Genomic DNA, 19,934 nt, shown 5'->3' on the forward strand with positions numbered 1-19,934 from the left:
CTACTGTGCATATTCAGTGGGCCGTACAATGCAGAAGCAAACCGGGGAGCTTGAATCTTTTTTTGGCGTATGCGCCACATTGAATGGGCACCATTTTTGGTGTGGTATCCAGCTCTTATAATACATCCATGACACTCCTTTTTTTTGCACGACTGTAGAATTTTGGGGCACTATATTGTGGACATATTTACACACTCAGCAGTTGAAGACTCGAATACAATGGCAGAGGGTAAACAGGGGTGAAGTTATGGGTTGGCTTTTGGGGCTACAGCCCTGAATGTTTTCTCATTCTCTATTAAAAAAAAAAAAATCAAGTAGTTAAGAATTAATGTAATATTTTTATTTTCCTTTTTGTTGTTTTGTCCTTTTGTATTGTTATGTATTCATTTCTATGTGCTTTCTTTTTGGAAGATAGGTCATAAGGACCAAAATAAATGACTAATACTACGACTATTGTTTGCAGTTGTCATACAATGCAGTACAATTACATTTTGTGCATCTGAACCATCTAAAAAAATTGTACCTGGTTCTGGGTTCCCTGGGCTTATCCCTGATCTTGTCATCTCGTAGATCCTCCCCTGAGGGTAAATGTGGTGTACTATTGAATTAAAAGGGAGTGAAGTCCACACAGCCATGATCACTTCTGCCTCCAAAAATCCTAGGCAACAATCAAAGTTCAAACTTTAAGCTTCAAACATGGAGTCCACAAAAATAACGGAAGACGTCAAGGTGGCACCGTGCAGTATATTTTTACAGGCTTTGGTTTTTGGGGCTGCAGAGGGATTCTTCATTTCAATACCTCGAGTGGCCACTGGGCAAAATTGGAAGCTTATTCGGAAAGAACCGGCCGGAAGTAGCGCGTAATGTGACTCTTGGTGACTTGACGGTGGTCGGTGGGCAGCAGAGGCAGAGGTACGGCTGAGGCACAGTGCGTCGATCGGAGAGATGGAGGGAGAGCTGGCCGGCGGCGAGCTCGCGTAAACCGGAGAGGAGGACAGCAGATGAAGAGAGGAGATAACCATGTTTGATTCTGAATAGAAAAGCATCTTCACAGCAAAGCCAGGATCGTCTCAGACCTCACCAGCGTCATGAAACCAGTCCTGTATTGAGGTGAGATGTGTTTTTATTATAGAGCCTCTGTTTTCATGTGCAGCTGATGTGAGGAGAAACAGGCTCATATTTAAGTGATGATCACAATACGCATCCAGGTGCTGAGGAGGACAGAGGAGAGTGTGTCGGTGTTAAACCAGATCTGCGTTTATTAGACGGTGGAGAACAAGTGCAGTGCGCTGAGACTCTCGTGTGAGACTTTTGAGGGGGGGTCGTGGTGAAAGGGGGCTTCTCCGATAATCCATTTAATAGCCTTTAGGGGAAAAAAGTCTGGTCAGTGACAGGGACGGCTCGGATCAAGGGGCCTGATGTGATGTGAACTGATGTGATGTGATCTATATGCCCGCTCCAGATTATCCAAAAAAATCAGTGTACCGACTCGTGACTCCAACGCACGCAGCCTCCCATTCATCGCCTTCTTTCTGGACCCGGATCTGTCAGCCATTCAGCAGGAGGCTTCCCATTCATGAAGTCCAGTATACGCAGCCTGCACAACGACCCTCTGTTGGCTTTAAATAGGCTCGCTGGGCCTGCAGTAGGCCTGTTTTAGGCCTGCTATTGACTTTCTCTCATGTATCTTTTTATAGGCTACACGAGTCAGTTAATATGAAGCCTAATAAATCTGATCTTAACAGTATAAAGGCGTTTACAGCACTGTTGTATCATGATAATACTCAAATGAGGCAGTATTGAGTCTAGGCAGGTGTTAATTAGACATTTGTTATTGGATTCAGTTCTATTGTTGTTTTGCATCTCTCTAAAACTCAAATGTCACAAAGATGCAACACTTCTTTCACTGAAACTTAAGCTTTTCAGAGCTGATGCCAAGTGATGTCACTCCATTCAGGTGAGGGCTATATATCCTGCAGAGGGGTGGACAGAATAATAAGAACACCTTACAATATTATGATACAATCTAATACAAACAGCACCACAAAAATCTTTGCTTTCCCCCTCTGTTGCACCCTGAAGAAGGCATAGCTGAAACAACTGTGTATTTTTTCCAACTGTGCTTGTATGTATTAAATGAATTAAAAAGAAAAAGAAAATAGTGGATTGATTTTACTGCAGAAACAGTCAGTTTATGTCAATTAGGTGATAAACAGAAAATCAATTTACTACAATTTTAATAACTGTTGTTTTTTCTGTTTTATTTCATTGACTATCTTTAGACTGTGGCATCTTGGGATTCATGAACAATTTTCCGACATTTCATCAACCTAACAATGAATCGATTAATATTAGTAATAACCAATAAATTAATCAATAATGAAAATTATCCTCCATGGTTTGCAACTAATGACTGATAGTGAAATCCAGATGCTGGAACCAGGAAAAGTCTGGTCTTTTTGCCTGAGAAAAGTCTTAAACAATGAATTGATTATCAAAATACTTTCTATCTTTCTGTTGATAAAGTAAGTGACTAATTGTAAGCCCTACTAGTTATGTAGTTACATCCTATACTTACATAGAGGCATACATACTATTTTGTCCACCCCTCTTGGGACCGTCATCAAGCTGTTTATTATATCAGCTCCACTCTGTGACACTGAATTAAAAACTCATCTATTTCAGTGAGCGACACACTTGACGCTCACACAGGTTCTGCTGTATTTCTCGTCTGTGCGAGAGGACTGTGGTCATCTGTGAAATTAGTTAGACCCTGGTGGGTGAGAGACAGGAAATGGAAGTCCGTAGCGGAATGTGCGTCTCCCACGCGCTCCATCCTTTATCACTGGCTGCCATATGGATGCCTGAGCTCACTCAATATTTACATTGTCACTGCTCGCCAGAGAGAGAAGGAGAGAGAGCCTGCTGGTAGAGGACACGCTAATTAATGTGTTTAATATCTATGTGATGAGGCCCGGCTACCGACATCATTAGAAGGGGCTGAAAAACCCAAAGGGAGACGGCTGTGCACTGATCAGTTTGTTTATGTGTGTTATGTTTTTGGTGATGTGATGCTCAGGAGTGAATGTTCTTCGTCTTCTCATCACATCTGGTTTGTTATCACTGGTTGCATCTGTCTCGATCTGCCCACACAGGGACACATACACACACACACACACACACACACACACACGCAGACACACACACACACACACACACACACTGATACCTTTATGTAGCTGGGTGTATCAGTGTCGGGATCAGGACTGTCTACCTTTCATAATGTCTGCCTGTGTGCACGTCATATCCTTTAGTCTCACAGCGGAGGTATATGCTCTCCTCTCTGGTGGTCGTGTGCTGCGTTTGTACTGATAGAAACATTCCATACAACATTCAGTTACATCAGGGAGGGACGAGGTCATCAGCTGCCAGGTCAAAGGTCGGTGACCGTATGCACAAATCCCAATATAGGTAAAGGAGGGGTCTATTACTGCTGACCCCTACTTCTGCTTTTTCTCATCTCCTCCCTTATCCGACCCTTTTATCTGCTATCTCACCCCTCATGGGATTTTTATCTCCCGTCTACATCTCCTCTGTTTCTCGTTCCACCTCCAACATCCTTCTCTTCATGCAGCCAGTTTACATACTTCCCCTTCTTACACACACACACACACACACACACACACACACACACACACACACACACACACACACACACACACACACACACACACCTGGATGTCTACTGTAATAATCTGTCTTTTGACTTGACTGGAGGTGAGTCAGTGTGTGATTTCCCTCCAGTGTCAGTGTCTGGTTTTGTGTCTGTAGCTGGAGTGCAGCTCCTCCTTCTGCGAGAGTACACAGAAACAAAACAAAACCAGACATTTGCGTGCTGATATCTGCATCACTGTCATATAAAAGTTTGTGCTGCAAAATGTATCTTAATTTTAGTTCTAGTAGCAGATTTGATACTTCTTGCAGCCCTGATCCTGTCTATGTCACATATTTAATGTGCTGAGGTACCTTATTATTACGACTGCAAGTAATATTTGTGACTGAGCAATTTCTTATTCTCAATTAATCAATTATTCATTTGGCCTATAAATGTCTATTGCAGCTACTTGAAGCTCAAAGTGACCAGTTCAAAATATTTTTTGTCTGACCAACAGTTTACAACCTAAATATATTCAGATTAGTTTCACATAAGACAAAGTAAAGCAGCACATCCTCCTAATTGAGAGGCATGAATAAGGAGGTGGTTGGTGTTTGCCTGAAAAATGACTGATTAATCAATTTTGCTTTGTCAATTGACAGAAAATAAATCAACTTTTGTGATTTTTTTTTAGGTTATTTGATCCATCAAAAAAAGGAGGGTGACTGATATAACAGCTTGTACATGTTCAAATGTCCTCATTCCACATTTAACTGCTGCAATATTTACATCTTATATAAGAAAACATAATTAACGTATTCACGTGGCGTTGGAGACGTTGTACGTTGTGTATGTGCGGCGCTGCACTGTACTGAGTGTGCTGCTAGCTGTGTGCTGTGCTGTGCTGTGCTGTGCTGTGCTGTGCTGTGCTGTGCTGTGCTGTGCTGTGCTGTGCTGTGCTGTGCTGTGCTGTGCTGTGCTGTGCTGTGGAGCAGGCTAATCTTAGAAAACATGGCTGGACCAAAACTCCCCCGGGGTGGGAGCACAACATCACCAATCATCCTCATCAGCCAATCACGGAGGGTGTGCTGCTGACATGAAACCGCTCGCAGCAACATGTGTGTTTGGGAATAACAGTCTAGTACACATTAAAGTACATGTTTATCCCAGCGAGGACATGGAGGTACAGTATGTGTACACACAGCTTTAAAAACACAGTCCTCGTACATCCGTTATGCTTGGCTAGAGTACCATTTCCTCAGTAGCTCTATAGTACTGCCCACAACACCGCAGTATTAATCAGGCATATGTAATTCCTGGCTCTGCACAGTTCAGTCCTGTGAGGGCTCTACAAAGTACACCAAGTGAACGGATCTTGTACAATGTGTTTTGCAGGCTGCAGTTGATAGCTTCTCCCTGCGCTGTAATGTCTCTTTCCTCTCCTCCTCAGTCAGTTTACTGTTACAGTCAGAACTCCCAACCATCTGACAGAGACATCAGCCTCGCTCCCTTGGGTAAAGGAGCAGCTGGAGGGGGCACAGTAGTGGTAGATTTTTACAACAGATAGGTAAGAGATACAGGAAGGGGAAAAGGCTTCTGAGGGATGAAGGATGGAGGTGAAAATCGCTCTGATTGGACCTGAAGCAAAGGGGAGTCGTGGGGATGCCTCTTCGTCTCCCTTTATGATCCCCTTGTCCCCCTTCAACACACTCCTTGATTGTTTTAGCAGCTGTCCTAAGGAGCAAAAACATGCCCCCTCCCCACTCCCTGAATCCTCCCTCCTCTCTTTCTCCTCTGCTGCTCGTTCTTTCAGTCAGTCCCAACACACAATTCCTGTTTTCGCTGTCTCTGCCAATCATTTTTGCTTTATACCCCTGTGTGCCTTTGCAGCATGTAGTCTGCTGAGCCTCTGAAAAACCCTAATGCTGTCCACTTCCTCCAGCGCCTCATGGCTTGAGTTTCATGCTGACTCGGTGAGCGAGTGTGTGTGTGTGTGAGTGTGTGTGTGTGGGCGCGGTGTACAGTCAGTTCAGTATCCTTGAGAGAAGCACATCCTCATCTTTGCGGAAGGGCAAGAGTTTGAGAAATGCACCTCAGTGTGTGTTGTTGTTTTTCTGCTGAATGAGTAGAAAGTTAGCCCTGTGCAGGTTTTTAAATAGCTGAATGGGTATTGACTTCCTCGCAGCCAGTGATAACACACACACACACACACACACACACACACACACACACACACACACACACACACACACACACACACACACACACACACACACACACACACACACACACACACACACACAAACTCACATGGGGAGCTAGATAATTATTACAACACTTGGTGATTAGCAGTTTAGTTTACACATCTCATGAGGCTTGAATGACTGAATGGGTGAATGTTTGGATGAATGAAGTAATGGATTCATGAATGAAGTCCTTAAAGTGGAAAGTGATCTTACCTTTTCTTCCATACATTTATCAGCTCGGTACTGCTTTCTAATAAGGCACCCTTTAAAAAGGGTTTTATAAGTTGTAACTAGCTGGTTTATTAATGGTTAATAAAACATTTACATGCCATTGATTGCCAGGTTGTGAAAAATACCTCTATACTTTCTATTGGTCAATAACACAGTTTTAAATGTCCACAATCTATTTATGAATGTTTTTATGTTGTTAATAAAGGGTTCTTAATACATCTAGTCTGCACTTGTATGAATCATTAATAAATGGATTTCAGTTCACATCTTCTGCAGCCCTTTTCCTGAAGGTAAATGGCCTATGGTAACTAAAAGGGGACATAATTATTTGAATTTTATGAGCAATCAAATACCTAATTGTTAAACCGAACCACTACTGGATATTAGATATGACTGAATGTACAGTTTTACCCGCTGTCTCAATGTATGTGGTTTAAATTCCCCTCTTTAAAATAATCACTTAACATAACCCGATAGATCAGAAGTCTAATCCATGGTTATCTTGTCCTTGGTGGCACAGATATTCAAATTTTTTCAGATTCCGTTAAATTCAATTTAGTGCTATAAATTCAATGGTATTCAAATTTCAACATGAGGTATTGAGTAGCGGTTTGACTTCATAATTAGCTGCTCATAAAATCCTGTCCTTTCTTTGCTTTCATGGTGGTCAAACTTTCTAACCAATCAAAGAGACTTTTTCATGTCCCGGCAACCCAACATATTACTATTGAGCTTTATTAACCATTAATAAAGCATTTTGTTACATTATTAGATAGTAGAACCCCAAACTCAACCACAAATGTTAGTATATTTCTTTTCCTTTCTTTCCTCTTTCTCTCTGTCACAAATTCAAACTTCTCCCTTTGTCTCTGTGCAGCAAGTCTCTGAAACCTGTTAAGATGTATTTCTGTCGCCTGATGACAGGTTATGAAAGAACTCCCATCTCGGGACCTTTGGTTGTGATTCAGCTCGGGGCTAGAATGCTTGAACGTGGGAGAAAAACAACAACACAATACAGCTCATGCATGCTCCTCCAATGTTCAGACAACTCAAACAGTGAAAGAATCTCAGAAATGTCACACGTCCCATCAAAACAGCCCAAATCAGGACCCTCGGCCACCCACCTCTGCACAACATTTAAAGTCATACAGCAACATGATGCAGGACTCGGCTTAAATTTGCATTTAAGATTCCACTGGGACATAGATAAGGGTGACATTTCCCTCTCTGTTTTTCAAATTTTTTTTATTATTCTCTAATCTCACCCACTTCTTTACTTTCTCAATCCATCGCCACATTCCTCTGAAAGTCTAACACCGGGTTTAAGCATCCAGGAGTTTCTACGAGATGAGCTAAGAGATAGTCCTTCAAAGAGCAGGGACTCCTGTGTACTTTCCCTTATCATATCCTGCCTCTGATCTGGCATATTGTTTGTTTCAGATCTATGATTTTTGAAGGGGAGAGGGAAGCAGAAGAGGGAATGAGTGAGAGAGATTGGCTTATAGTTGAATGTGTGTGTCAGACTTAATTCCAGTGGAGACCGGAGAGTTTTGAGCTAATCCTTTATGAAAAGACAACCCACACGGATGCTTTTGAAAATGAAAATAAAGCTGCTTGCAGGAGAAATTCCAGGAAACTCTGCAGTGTTGTCAGCGTGTATGCTTGCATGATTTGGTTTAAGAGTGCAATTTCAGAAGCAAACATTTTGTGAGTGAGCTGCCAAGAGGAGCCCAGCAGCTCTGAGAATAAGCTTTCACAGCTTGGGGAGTGTTGGCCATCCCCGTGCGTATGTCGCCCAGCCTGCCCACTCAGACAATTTCCTTTTATGTGCAGTATTTACAAACGACAATAATAAAACCAACATGTGTTTGATTGTGTGACGCTGATCTGCAGCTGTATTAGTCACTGATGTGCTGAGGCAGAGAGAGAGAGAGAGAGAGAGAGGAAGGGGGTAAAACTGGCGTTGGATATTGCTACTGACACAGTGGTGGTATGACTCTGTGTTAAATCCCCACCGCAGACCAGAGAAAGAGGAATTTTTTCAGTGATGTGATGTGGTTTGGCACTACTTGGCCCCGATGTGGCCCAGAGAGGGAAGCCTACACACAAAGAGTAATAGAAGAATGTAAGGATGATTTGAGGAGAGCAACTATAGTCTGAAAAAATATTCATTATTTAGAGAAACAACAGTGAGTGAGACAGACGGGACATAAAAAGGAACCATACGATCACTCTTTGTTAAATCCATGTCGCTGTTAACCTGCTCTGACAGAATACACTTCTAGATAATTCAGATAATCTGAGTGCTTGTCAAAAATGATCAATTTTCAATTCAATCAACAGTTTTGGGGCCACTTTTGCTTTTATTAGACAGGGATAGCAAAGAGATGACAGGAAATAAGCAAACAGAGATTACTTGTAGCCAGACTCAAACCAGGGATGTTGTGATTACATGATTACGGATGGATTGCAGTGAGATTTAATACAGATATATTTGGTCCCCAGAAGACACATGCTAAACATCAGTATGTTAACAGTACACTATGTTAGCATGCTAATGTTAGCATTTAGCTCAAAGCAAACTAAGCCTAAGTGCAGTCTGTCATGATATAAATATTATAATGACAGACACAAGCTGGTTCAGCAGCCTGCTTCATTCACACAGCCTTATTCTTTCCGTCATCACACATGCAGGCTGTCTCATCTAAAGCCAGGAGTTACACAAATACATACTGCAATCTTTTTCTTGCATCCACACTAACTCTGTACTCTCTCTCTCTCTGTCCAGCCTCTCCTCGGTGGATTGGCATGGCCCAGTGATGAACGGAGCGGTGGTGCCCGGTAGCCCAGAGCTCTCTTCCTCGTGCCCACTGCCTGACTGGCGAGAGTTCTGTGAGCTCCATGCTCAAGCCTCAGCTGCAGACTTTGCTGACAAGTTCCAGCGGTTCCTGTCTGAGAACCCGTGCTACGACTCGCCCGGTGCTGATTCCAGCTTCTCACAGCACTTTGCCCACCATTTCTTGGGGTGCTTCTCTGCAGCGCTGACCCAGGCCCGGGAGAACCAGGCATCCTCACCGGGGGAGGACGGCTCCAGCGCAGCACCAAAGTACAGCATCGTTCCTTTCCTGGGAATCCAGGGCTGCCCACTGTCCTACGGCCACGACCTCTACCAGAGACGCAAGGACGCTGGGGCTTCAAGTGAATCCCTGGACAGTATGGACAGCGGAGGGGGAGGGATAGATGGGGGAGGTAGTGGCACTGCCGCTTCCCGAGGCCCCCAGCCGGCCCACAAGGTGTCTGCTCTGGGACAGTCCCGCAGTTCAGAGGATGTGTCTGTAAGTCATCCCAAAGCTCGCTTCAAGAAGGGCTTCTCCCTGAGGAACATGAGCTTGTGTGTGGTGGACGGCGTGAAGGAGATGTGGCACCGACGGGCCTCCCCTGAACCTGACGCTCCCTCCGGGGCCAGGAGAGCTAACGTGGCAGGAGGAGGAGGGGAGGCAGCAGGGGGAGAGAGGTGGTCTCAAAAGTTGCGCCTTCCCAGGGGTTCCCAGGGCCACAAGGCCGAACTGCTGGAAATCCAGAGAGAGGGAGCGCTGAGGTACATGGTGGCCGATGACACAAACTGTATGGGTGCTGCACAGTGGCAGAAATGCCGCCTGCTGCTGAGGAAGACCAAGAGGGAGGAAGGAGGGGATAGATTCCTGCTGGAGTTCTACGTACCACCCAAGGTACAGAAACACATACAGACATTGAGAACAGTTAGGGAACATGGATATAGTCCTGAGATGATTTAATATAAAATATGTTACTCATTCATTCATCTGCATAACATTGTACATTAAGAAAACTTATATACTTATATCTATGTATGTCTTTATATCTGCTCACAACTGTATTATAATGTGCTATAACCTATTTACAAAAGGTTTATGTATTGCTTATAAATACTAAACAGGGATTTCAAGTAAAATGTTACCTTTGGGGTCCATGTTATATTAAGAGAAATTAAAAATGGTCCCCAAACTTGTTAAACTTTTCAACAGGGCCAGTTACATTAGAGTGAACATTTTCCAGGTATGGGAGAAAGTAATTTCCTCCAGGTTCTGTGTCAAACCAGACAGACAAGCGGATTCCCAGTTTGTCAATTTCTAATTGAGGATTAGATTTAAAGATTAATTGAAAAAATGATCAACACGTTAATTATTAATGAAAATAACATGGAAAGACATAAATTCAGCCTGATAATCCAGCCTCCTCTTGACCCTGAGTGACACAGCCTGAAGCCGAAACACACACATACACTCACATGCATGCATGCACGCTTCACATTTGTCTATATGGGATTTCCAGATCATTGCCCCTGACCTTAAGAAGGCCATGAGGCTGTGCAGCTGAGTGTGTGTAAATCTGCCACTGTCCTTTGATCATGGCTGGTGGGAATGTGGGGATAAGGCTGTGGAGAGAGGGGGGGGTGTAAGGACAGGTGGGAGGCAGGCATGGGAGGGGGTTGGAAGAGCTGATAGAGATCCAGAGACAGTGTGTGTGTGTGTGTGTGTGTGTGTGTGTGTGTGTGTGTGTGTGTGTGTGTGTGTGTGTGTGTGTGTGTGTGTGTGTGTGTGTGTGTGTGTGTGTGTGTGTGTGTGTGTGTGTGAGAGAGAGAGTGAGAGAGAGAGAGAGAGAGAGAGAGAGGACGCTGCCGAGAGAGAGAGAGGAAGCTGTTACATTGATTTCAGTAAGCGTAACGGATCGCAAAAGTTTCCCTTACATGTGCAAAAAATAAATATTGATTGGTTCTCCGTCTCTGGCGAACTGGCCGCGGTGACAAACTGAAGAGGAACCGAAATAGTTTGTGAGTCACTCAAAACTCTGCCAAGTGAGAGCCACAAGGGGAACATATAAAATGAAACTTAATAATTGTGCTTCAGCAGTTTCATCTGTTCCGTTCTATTAACGTCCACACGTGGGAAAATTATTATCAGCTACGGATAAGACTGAGATTAGGAGAGACTTCAGATCAGCGGTTACAGCCTTGTTGACACATAAATTTAACACACACATCTAGAGCGGCATGCCCCACAGACACTCTCCAAGTTGTTTTATCACTGCTGTCCTATTCAGGTCTTACCAATCATAACAATGCAGAGACAACAGTGTTGGAAAGATAAACTGACTCATAAAATCTCACTCCTGCCTGCTCCTGGCTGACTAGCTCTGGCTCCGTCCCCGTCAGGGCCATCAATCTGCCGGCTGCTCTGTGTGGCAGAGACAGCACACTGCAGCACGCTAACTGCCTGCATTATGACACAGCAGCAGGCCCTGAGAGCACCCAACCGCTCCAAGTAAAGACAAACTAAAAACTGTCTTCTTCTGTTTGCTGAAGAGCTTGTCTTATTTTTATTGATAATTGGCCCAAATGAAATGGAAACCCATTACTGTGGATGTGACAATCGTAACTGTTATACGTATTAAAGGATAGTCTGTCATAAAACAATCCTCACATGCCTAAATGCACTTTGGAAGAGTTACTGCTAGCTGTTATTGTTCCTCCTCTCCATACTGGCTGTGAAGAAAACTTGGCCCTCATTTGGTTAGTGTTGTCGGTTTTGTTTGTTTTAAGGGTAGGTTCGGCCAACTTGCAGGAAAATATATTTCTTGTGGTATTTAATCATGCAGACAGTTTTGGTTTCCTCAGCTGAAGTGAGTTTTGAAACATCCTCTCAGAGATTTTCACCTTGTTTTAATTGAAATACTGAACTTAAAGCTGCACTAATCAATATTTTTATATGAATAATGATTCACATAATATGAGTAATCTGAGAGGGGTCACTCATAGTGATGAAACCGACAATTACCGTCCAACTATGCAGTTTCCCTCTGATCTCTGGAGCTTTATAGTGTCTTTTAGCTTGTTTTGGTTTTACACCCCTAAACCTTCTTGCTTTGGTTTAGTCTCACCACTTTTGTCAGTGTTACTTCTGGATGCAGCTGGCAGCTGCTCAGAAAAAAAGGTCCGAAAGCTGACTGCTACCTGCCCAGCACCAAACTAGTGACTATCTGGTGAACATAGTGGAGCATTTAGCAGCTAAAGAGCAAAATATTCTCTGAGGAGTTAGTAGAGATCAAAGGCAGATTGGATTTACATTTGTGTGATGGCTAGACACACAATTACTACTGCAACTACCACTACAATGACAAATATCTCTAAACATGGACAAATAAATGCAAAACTGTCAGTATGACTAAATACCACTGGAGATGAGGGAGAATGAAATGATTTTTTGTAACTTGGACAAACCAACTTTTTTTTAAATTGAGAAGATCAAGATTGATGTTTAACAGTGGATATCTGATTTTCCTTTTTGCTTACAGCTAACACTGTCTACAAACTTCATTTCCTGTGAGACTATAAATGCTCTGTGGTGGAGCAAACATCGTCATGGTCACTGGTTAACACTGGCTTGCATCAACTACACATTTCAACAGACAATAGCCACAGAGATCAGGCGTGCACTGTCCACTGTAGGGGTACAGGAAATGGTCAAACGGTTTAATACAGGAAGTGGTTTTTTGACATCCGATCCTCAGTAAGGAATTGCGGGCGTGGACGGCAGCCAGTTGCACAGGCATATCAAGATGAGAACAGTGTTACTCCAGACAGATCAGCTGATAAGCCTCTGCCAGACCATCAGTCAGCCTCTCTCTCGCTCTCTCGCCTCTCCTGACACACACACACACACACACACACACACACACACACACACACACACACACACACACACACACACACAAACAAACACACACGAACACACACACACACGCACACACACGCACACACACGCACACACAGCTCACCACTTCGAACACACTCATTGGATCTGTTAGGATTATCGTCTGGATCCAACTCTCTGCAGAGGGCAAACTGAGGCCAGGCTGTTTTCTGTGATCACCCTCTTGTAAACTCTTCCTGTGTTATGTTTGTTATAGTCAGTCAGCAGGAATAATCGCTGAGGGGTGCAGGGAGAAATAAGAGAGCTGCAGAGTAATTTTGCAAATTGTGCAGTCTTCTGTAAACTCTTACTTCTCTTTTATATTCATATATGTTTGGGAGGGGTTGTTTGATCTCAGGCCACCTGACAGGACGTGTAGCTCATTGCTGGCAAGGCTGTAGCAATAACTCAGACTGCTTGTTACCCCTTAATTATCATGTGTGAGGGACAATTTAGAGGGTTGGGTGCAGTTCAAACTAGAGACAGGGGATGTAGAGGCACTGTTTAAAACTACACCACTAATTTAAAGTTCTAAATGGGGATTTTTTTTGTAGTGAAATATAAAGGTCCAACTTTTACAAGTTACCTCTGACAGGATGTAATGAAGGAGTTATTTTAACTTTGGACCCTTCATAATTGCTTGTGCTGTTTTTTGGTGAAAGTACACAGGAACAAAATTGTACTACCATCCAGCGACATAGATGATTAGAAGTCATGCCGATGCAGGTGTTTCTTGATCCACTCTGGCAGCAAATAGTTAGTTATTTTTTAATGTCATCTAAAGCAGTGTTTCCCAACCCTTTCTGCATGTGATGCTTCAATATGAAGCATACAGCATACTCTAACTGTGACCTCTTGTCACAGTTTGCTTGTCTGTAAGTGTTCAGCAGTTAAAATCAAGCACATTTTCCTGTTTCCTGTAAAATGGTTTAATTTGATACATTTTGGAGGTCTGTTGGTATTAAAATACATATTATAAAATGCCACACTAAGAAAAAAACAAATATTAGAGACATGTCAGAAAATAAATGTACTGTTGTGCAGCTGAATTTGGGTTTCTTCCTTGGTTATAATCTTGGAAATAGCGACCCTTTGATCAATCTCAGATTCATCTAACCTTGTAAGTGATCCACTCTCAGCATGGAAACCACTGATCAAATTTTGCTTTTACAAAGTACTTGAAACACACATACTGCGAAGATGCAGTGAGACAATACAGTATAACCACAACATCTGCAGCACACTGTATATATTGTGTGTACCATAAAGAGTGCATGGTACCTGTACCTGCCCTGTTGACATTTCACAGTCACCTTACCCCACCTTCACCAATAGCCTGCTCCAGATGCAGAATATCCAGGTTAAAGAGACTTAGAAGGGACATAATAAAGAGATAAACAAATATACGAGTACCATCAGAGAACTCCGACCCAATTTCCTCCCATCCAAGAAACCACTGATCTTAAGAGCAACATACTGCAGTTGTGAATTTGATTCTTTATGTCCATGTTGTTACTAGAAAAGTAGAAAAAACCCAATTAATATGAGTCTGTTTGCATGTTTGTTCCAGTCCTCAAAACCAAAGGTGAGCATTCCTTTATCAGCCATCGTGGAGGTGAGGACCACCATGCCGCTTGAGATGCCAGACAAGGACAACACTTTTGTTCTTAAGGTAGAAGCTGCTCCATTTTACAGCCACATGTACATAACTGAATCTGACTCAGTTTCAGATCTAAGTGCTTGGTAATACTCCATTTTGATGAAAAAAAGCTACATAGATGTACTTGAAAACATAGTTTGTTGAAAGAACAAGTTGTTGGAAAATAAGTTAGCCTCTGCTGAGTTAACATTGGATTTGCCCTGTTCTGTACCCTGATGCAGTCCCTCAAACAGAGCTCAGTGTGTGATCACAGTGTTTGGCTGCTTCCACAGGTGGAAAACGGGGGTGAGTACATCCTGGAAACCATCGACTCGCTGCAGAAAAACTCCTGGGTTGCTGACATCCAGGACTGCTTAGACCCTGGGTAAACCACCAGATAAATATTTGCTATTGGCTGAAGGTGGAGAGAAGACAGGGACAGAGGGATGGAGAGAAGGGGAAAGGGTGGATGGGAAGGGGGAAGGGAGGGGTAACACACACAGTCATTAATCATTCAATTAGTGGAGTTTTTTGACAGGTTTCCTTAGCACAAACATGGGCAAGCTTGCACTCTCACACATACACACACACACACTCACACAGCTGACATTCCTCCTCAGTTCCCCGGGTTAGAGGACGCTTGTCAGAGCAGCTCAGGACGTAAACAGAGAGATTATTTGTGTCCGTGTTTGTAGGATGTGGATGTGTGTTGAGTTGTGTGTTAGGGCGTAGTGGTGTTTGTTTGTACGTGTGTGTGCGTTGTATATACGTTCTTGCGGTTCTCCTGACCTGCCCGCTTGTGTACAGTGACAGCGGTGATGACATTGAGTTGGCGTCATGTCCTCATGGTCAGGCCTCCAAAGATTGCTCCATGGTGGCCTCTTGCAGCTGTGAGCTGCTGTCTGAGGGTGAGAAAGACTTTTTCTCCAGCAGCACCTTCATGTTACATAACATTCAAATATTTGGATCCAGATGAATGTGTTCAAATATATTGAAAAACATGTTTAGGTGTGCACCGTGCTCCAGAGAGGTCATGTCCTATAGCAGCAGCAGCAGAACATTACAGTGCCCCCTCAGTGCGTTGCAGGGAACCTCCATTCACCCAGCACCCATCCCACATGCCTTTAGAACGTTTCCTCCAGGCCCCAGAGGCCCAGGGCTCCAACACTGCAGCAGGTAATCACACATACATTTGTTTTTTTCTTTCCAGAAACTCGATATCAAAGTTAGTGAATTATCAGGAAAACAGAAAAGGATTACAAGTAAAGAAAAGAAACATGAATTTGTGTGTGGCTCTACTCAGGTGGCAGTGAAGGTGCGAAAGACTCAGATGGTGATGCCAGCCTGGCGGGTTACCCATGGTTCCATGGCACACTGTCCCGTGTGCGTGCTGCTCAGCTGGTGCTTGCAGGGGGGGCCAGGAGCCACGGGCTCTTTGTGATTCGCCAGAGTGAAACGCGGCCGGGCGAGTACGTCCTGACCTTCAACTTCCAGGGCAAAGCCAAGGTGAGGAGATTAGAGAAAGCAGAAAGAAGAGAGTGAACAAAACTGTTTAGTAGCAGCTTGTTACAGTATGTGATTGAGTCTTTGGACATATTACAGCAAATGATTATTACAAGTTATCAGAAACCAAATCTGTGTCTTAGATTTGCTTATTATATCCAACAACAGTGAAAAATCCCAAAGCTAGTCAATAAGAAGTCATATAAAGTCAAGAAAATCAGGAAATATTCACATTTGAGAAGCACAAACCAGCAAAGTTTTGGTATTGGTACTTGAAAATTATTCAGAACTCTAAATAATTAGATTACATATAATTTCCACACTAGAATACATCATTTCCATGTCCCACCTATTGTCTTGGTTTTCAGGAGTATTACAGTGTGACATTTGAGGCTGTAGCTTGTAGTAGACCAAGCTGCCCAGGCCCTGGAAAGATGCAGTAATGTCAACACTTTGTGTCCTCTTATGTAACACGATCCCTGCACATCACATCCTGCCAGCCGGCAGTGTTGAGGAAGTGTCAGCTGCCGCCTCTTCCTCTGGTGTCAGTCTTGGCATTCTGTCACGCTGCTCCCACAGCAAGACGCCTCTCAGATAATGTCCTGACCTCTGTCTTGGTCTGTCTGTTTCAGATGTTCACTTTGTCTCCCTCTTTAATTCTCTACCTTTCTTTCTTTGGTCTCTCACTTTCCCTCATTTCATTTTCACCACCTTTTTCTCCTTCACTGCTTGTAATCAACTGACTTTCTCCTGTCGATTTCTTGTCTCCCCCTCCGTCCTTTCTTCTCCCTCCCAGCATTTGCGTTTGTCGGTGAATGAGAACGGGCAGTGCCACGTCCACCACTTGTGGTTCCACACCGTGTCGGACATGTTGAGACACTTCCATGCCCATCCCATCCCCCTCGAATCTGGAGGTTCAGCTGACATCACATTACGCTCCTATGTACAAGTGCAGAGAAGCTCTACCACAGGTACACAACACGCAAACTTAAAATAATTGATCTAACTGGAAATGTCCTTGATTTTGATTGTTCTAGAAATTCTTAAACATACACAAGACATTTTCAGAGTTTTCTTTTTAAACTGTTACACATTGGCCTAATATTTGTAGGTAAGGACCTGTTGGAAAATTCTCAGATCCTAATAGATAGACTTTTAATTTGAGGCTTTAGGCTTTAGCTGTCTGAGTTAATCATATCAAGTGGATATCTGGCTCATTTACAGTCTTTTTAGCATAAAATGTCTCCCTCTTGAGCTGTGGTTGAAGTACAGTAACAAAAAGAGGGACTAGCACTAATAAGCCTGTAACATTGAAAGATATTTACTTGATTTGACTCATTTGGATGGCTGAAGCTTCATTTTAACTTCAAATAAACTTTTAAGTACATTTTTGCACAGAAGGAGGACTAAATTTTGGCCCTTAATAAGGGATCTTCTAATGGTTAGTTTGAACAGGAGGAATGATTATAGCAAGAATAACCTATTTCAGTGTTCACTTTGGCACCTGACTGTTGTTCTAAAACAGACTTAAAACTTGTGAACTCCTCCTTTAAAGACAGAGATGTTTTCTGGCTGATTAGGTCTCGTGTGGAAGTTTGGTGGAGTTGTGATGGGAGGTACCTGAGGTCACCAAAGTCCTACACTAATGGTAAAGTCTTAGGTTCATCTAAAATGTGCAATCAGGCAATTCAATAAAAATCCCTGTGTGGATGAACTAAAGATCTGTTAGACTTTTAAAATCCAGCAGTGCTGTCATGAATTGTAAGACAAATGTTTAATTTTGTGGCTGCGTCACAAAGAGTCACTTTAACCAAAAACGCTAAAACACAGGATATTCAAGCTTTTGACTTGCAGACCTGTAAAATAAGTTCATGATTTAAATGAAAAGCGAGATGACACAAGTAAGGACTTATATGAAACCATGTTTTTTTTAAGCATCTCAGCTTGACAATCGCCCTCTCAGGTCACCAGGATAATGGAGGGTGATTGGAAACTTCTGGAAAGTTGGATGTGTTGATGGATCCTTAGAGAAGGAGGTTGAGCTGAAACTCACTGAACCTGCCCCCCCCTCCTCCATGCTAACACTGCTCCTGCCCTCCACTCTCTTGGCATGGGATGAATGCCATCCTGTACAGGAGAGTGAGGGGCCGATTATACCGCAGGAGTTTTGCATGCAGGCCGAGACTCCGGCCCCAACCCACCCTCGTTGTCACAAAGACGCCCTCTGTTTCGCCAAATGCTGGACCTACACACACTCATTCCCATGCACACACTTACATAGAGTGAGTGTTTGATTCAGGGTGTAAAAGGCTTTATTGATACACTGGTCAGACGTGTGTTTGGCACCAGTGTTTTTGGTGTTATTGCCCACCAAGAGAAAAGATAATAAAGGAAGCCAAGCCTGCTTGTGTTTACATGCTGCTCTATGAAGGAGCCTTTTACTCACTAATTTCTCAGCTAAACCGATGATCTTTTATCAGCAGCACAGATAAATCTATATTATTGATATTTCTCATGTTAAAAGATTTCTTCTTCCCACAAACTCTCCCTGAATCTGCTACAGATGTGACTGTGCCTCCAGTCCTCACTCCACCCAGAGATGCAGGCTGCCGGACAGATTCAGCTCAGCCAGCTCTCCACCCCCCTGGGATCACAGCCTCCACAGGGCCTCCTCCTGATACCCCCCTCTCCTCAAGCACCTCCTCCTCACCCACTGCCCTCCCCTCCCTCTCCCGCAGTGACCCAGGCACTGGAGGAGGGTTACAGAGTCGGAGCAACAGCTCTGAACGCCTACTGGAGGCCTCTAGTGGTGCATCTGAGGACTACCACGATGCTGATGGGACTCGCAGGGCCCGAGCAGTAGAGAACCAGTACTCTTTCTACTAAATGACCCAGGGCAGGCTTAAGTCGTAGGTTCTGATTGGATGAGACACAGAAAGTTGGAGGTGACACGGGACGCTCTGCTGATGGTGAAAGTGGTCCAAATCACTGGAACACACATTGTTCTGTTTGTTTGTTTTAGTTGTCAAGGCAATTTCCTGTTTCTCTGATTTGGGAGGTGAGATCATGAAGGAGCACTGTGTTCACACTGATAAATCCCTCAGGATGTGCAGCTGAAATTCAAAACAAAACTGTCAAGGCATTGTGAACAAAGAAAGAGTGTGCTACAGGTAAAAAAAAAAGGACGTGTTGAGACCTAGATGTAGAAAACACAGCAGTGAAGATGGGTGTAGGTGCAGAAAGCAAGAGGAAGTCATCCAGTCAAGTCATATGGCTTTGATTCACCTCATCTGACCACTTTCTGTTCATCTAACTCGTAGTTCCCTGGGAGCAGGGCCTGTGTCACTACCCCGCTGACGGATCGAGAGGTTTGAAATGACCCCAAAGAAGCACTCTTTCCCCTCTGAGCTCCTCCGAGCTCCCGAGAGCATCCAGTTAATGTTTGTAAAGCTGCTTTGAGTCTGTTCCGGATATCCTCACTGTCCCTGTGGGGTTTCCCTACAAAGTCCTGCTCTGGGTCTGCTCTACTCTAACATCAGCACAGCAATCATGGGTGTGTTAGTGTTAGCTCGGAGATGTTTTTCTTAAACGTGTACAGCCTAAAGGGTCTTAGTGCCTGACAATTACCTTGGACGCGAACGGACTGTTGCCCATAGCGACACAGAAAGCTACTGTCAGTGACGATGTCGGGGAGGAGGAGGATCTTGCATAATCACAACAGCCCAAAAACTAAATGCAGGTGACTCTTTTTACTGTCGGTTTCTGTTTAAAACACACTGAACATGCATACTGACACGGTTTTGTTCTCACACATTTATTGATGGCTGCAACATCAACACAAAACATCAGTTTCAAAATGTTAAACCGAACGTTAAAGATTCTGTTCAGTCTGT

The 19,934-nt window shown here is 43.6% G+C and overlaps 1 protein-coding gene across 1 annotated transcript; it reads left to right on the forward strand.

Annotated features, from left to right (window-relative positions):
- Positions 1-891: 891 nt before the first annotated feature.
- LOC133980832 (SH2B adapter protein 2) lies at positions 892-18,927 on the forward strand. Its single transcript, XM_062419642.1, has 9 exons — positions 892-1,110; positions 8,921-9,860; positions 14,470-14,571; positions 14,832-14,923; positions 15,346-15,446; positions 15,547-15,714; positions 15,842-16,044; positions 16,838-17,012; positions 18,605-18,927. The coding sequence occupies exons 2-9, from the start codon at positions 8,952-8,954 to the stop codon at positions 18,925-18,927; spliced, it is 2,073 nt and encodes a 690-aa protein (XP_062275626.1). The 5' UTR covers positions 892-1,110; positions 8,921-8,951.
- The last annotated feature ends 1,007 nt before the right edge of the window (positions 18,928-19,934 follow it).

The sequence above is a fragment of the Scomber scombrus genome, chromosome 5 (assembly GCF_963691925.1).
Source record: "Scomber scombrus chromosome 5, fScoSco1.1, whole genome shotgun sequence".
Lineage (NCBI taxonomy): Eukaryota > Metazoa > Chordata > Actinopteri > Scombriformes > Scombridae > Scomber > Scomber scombrus.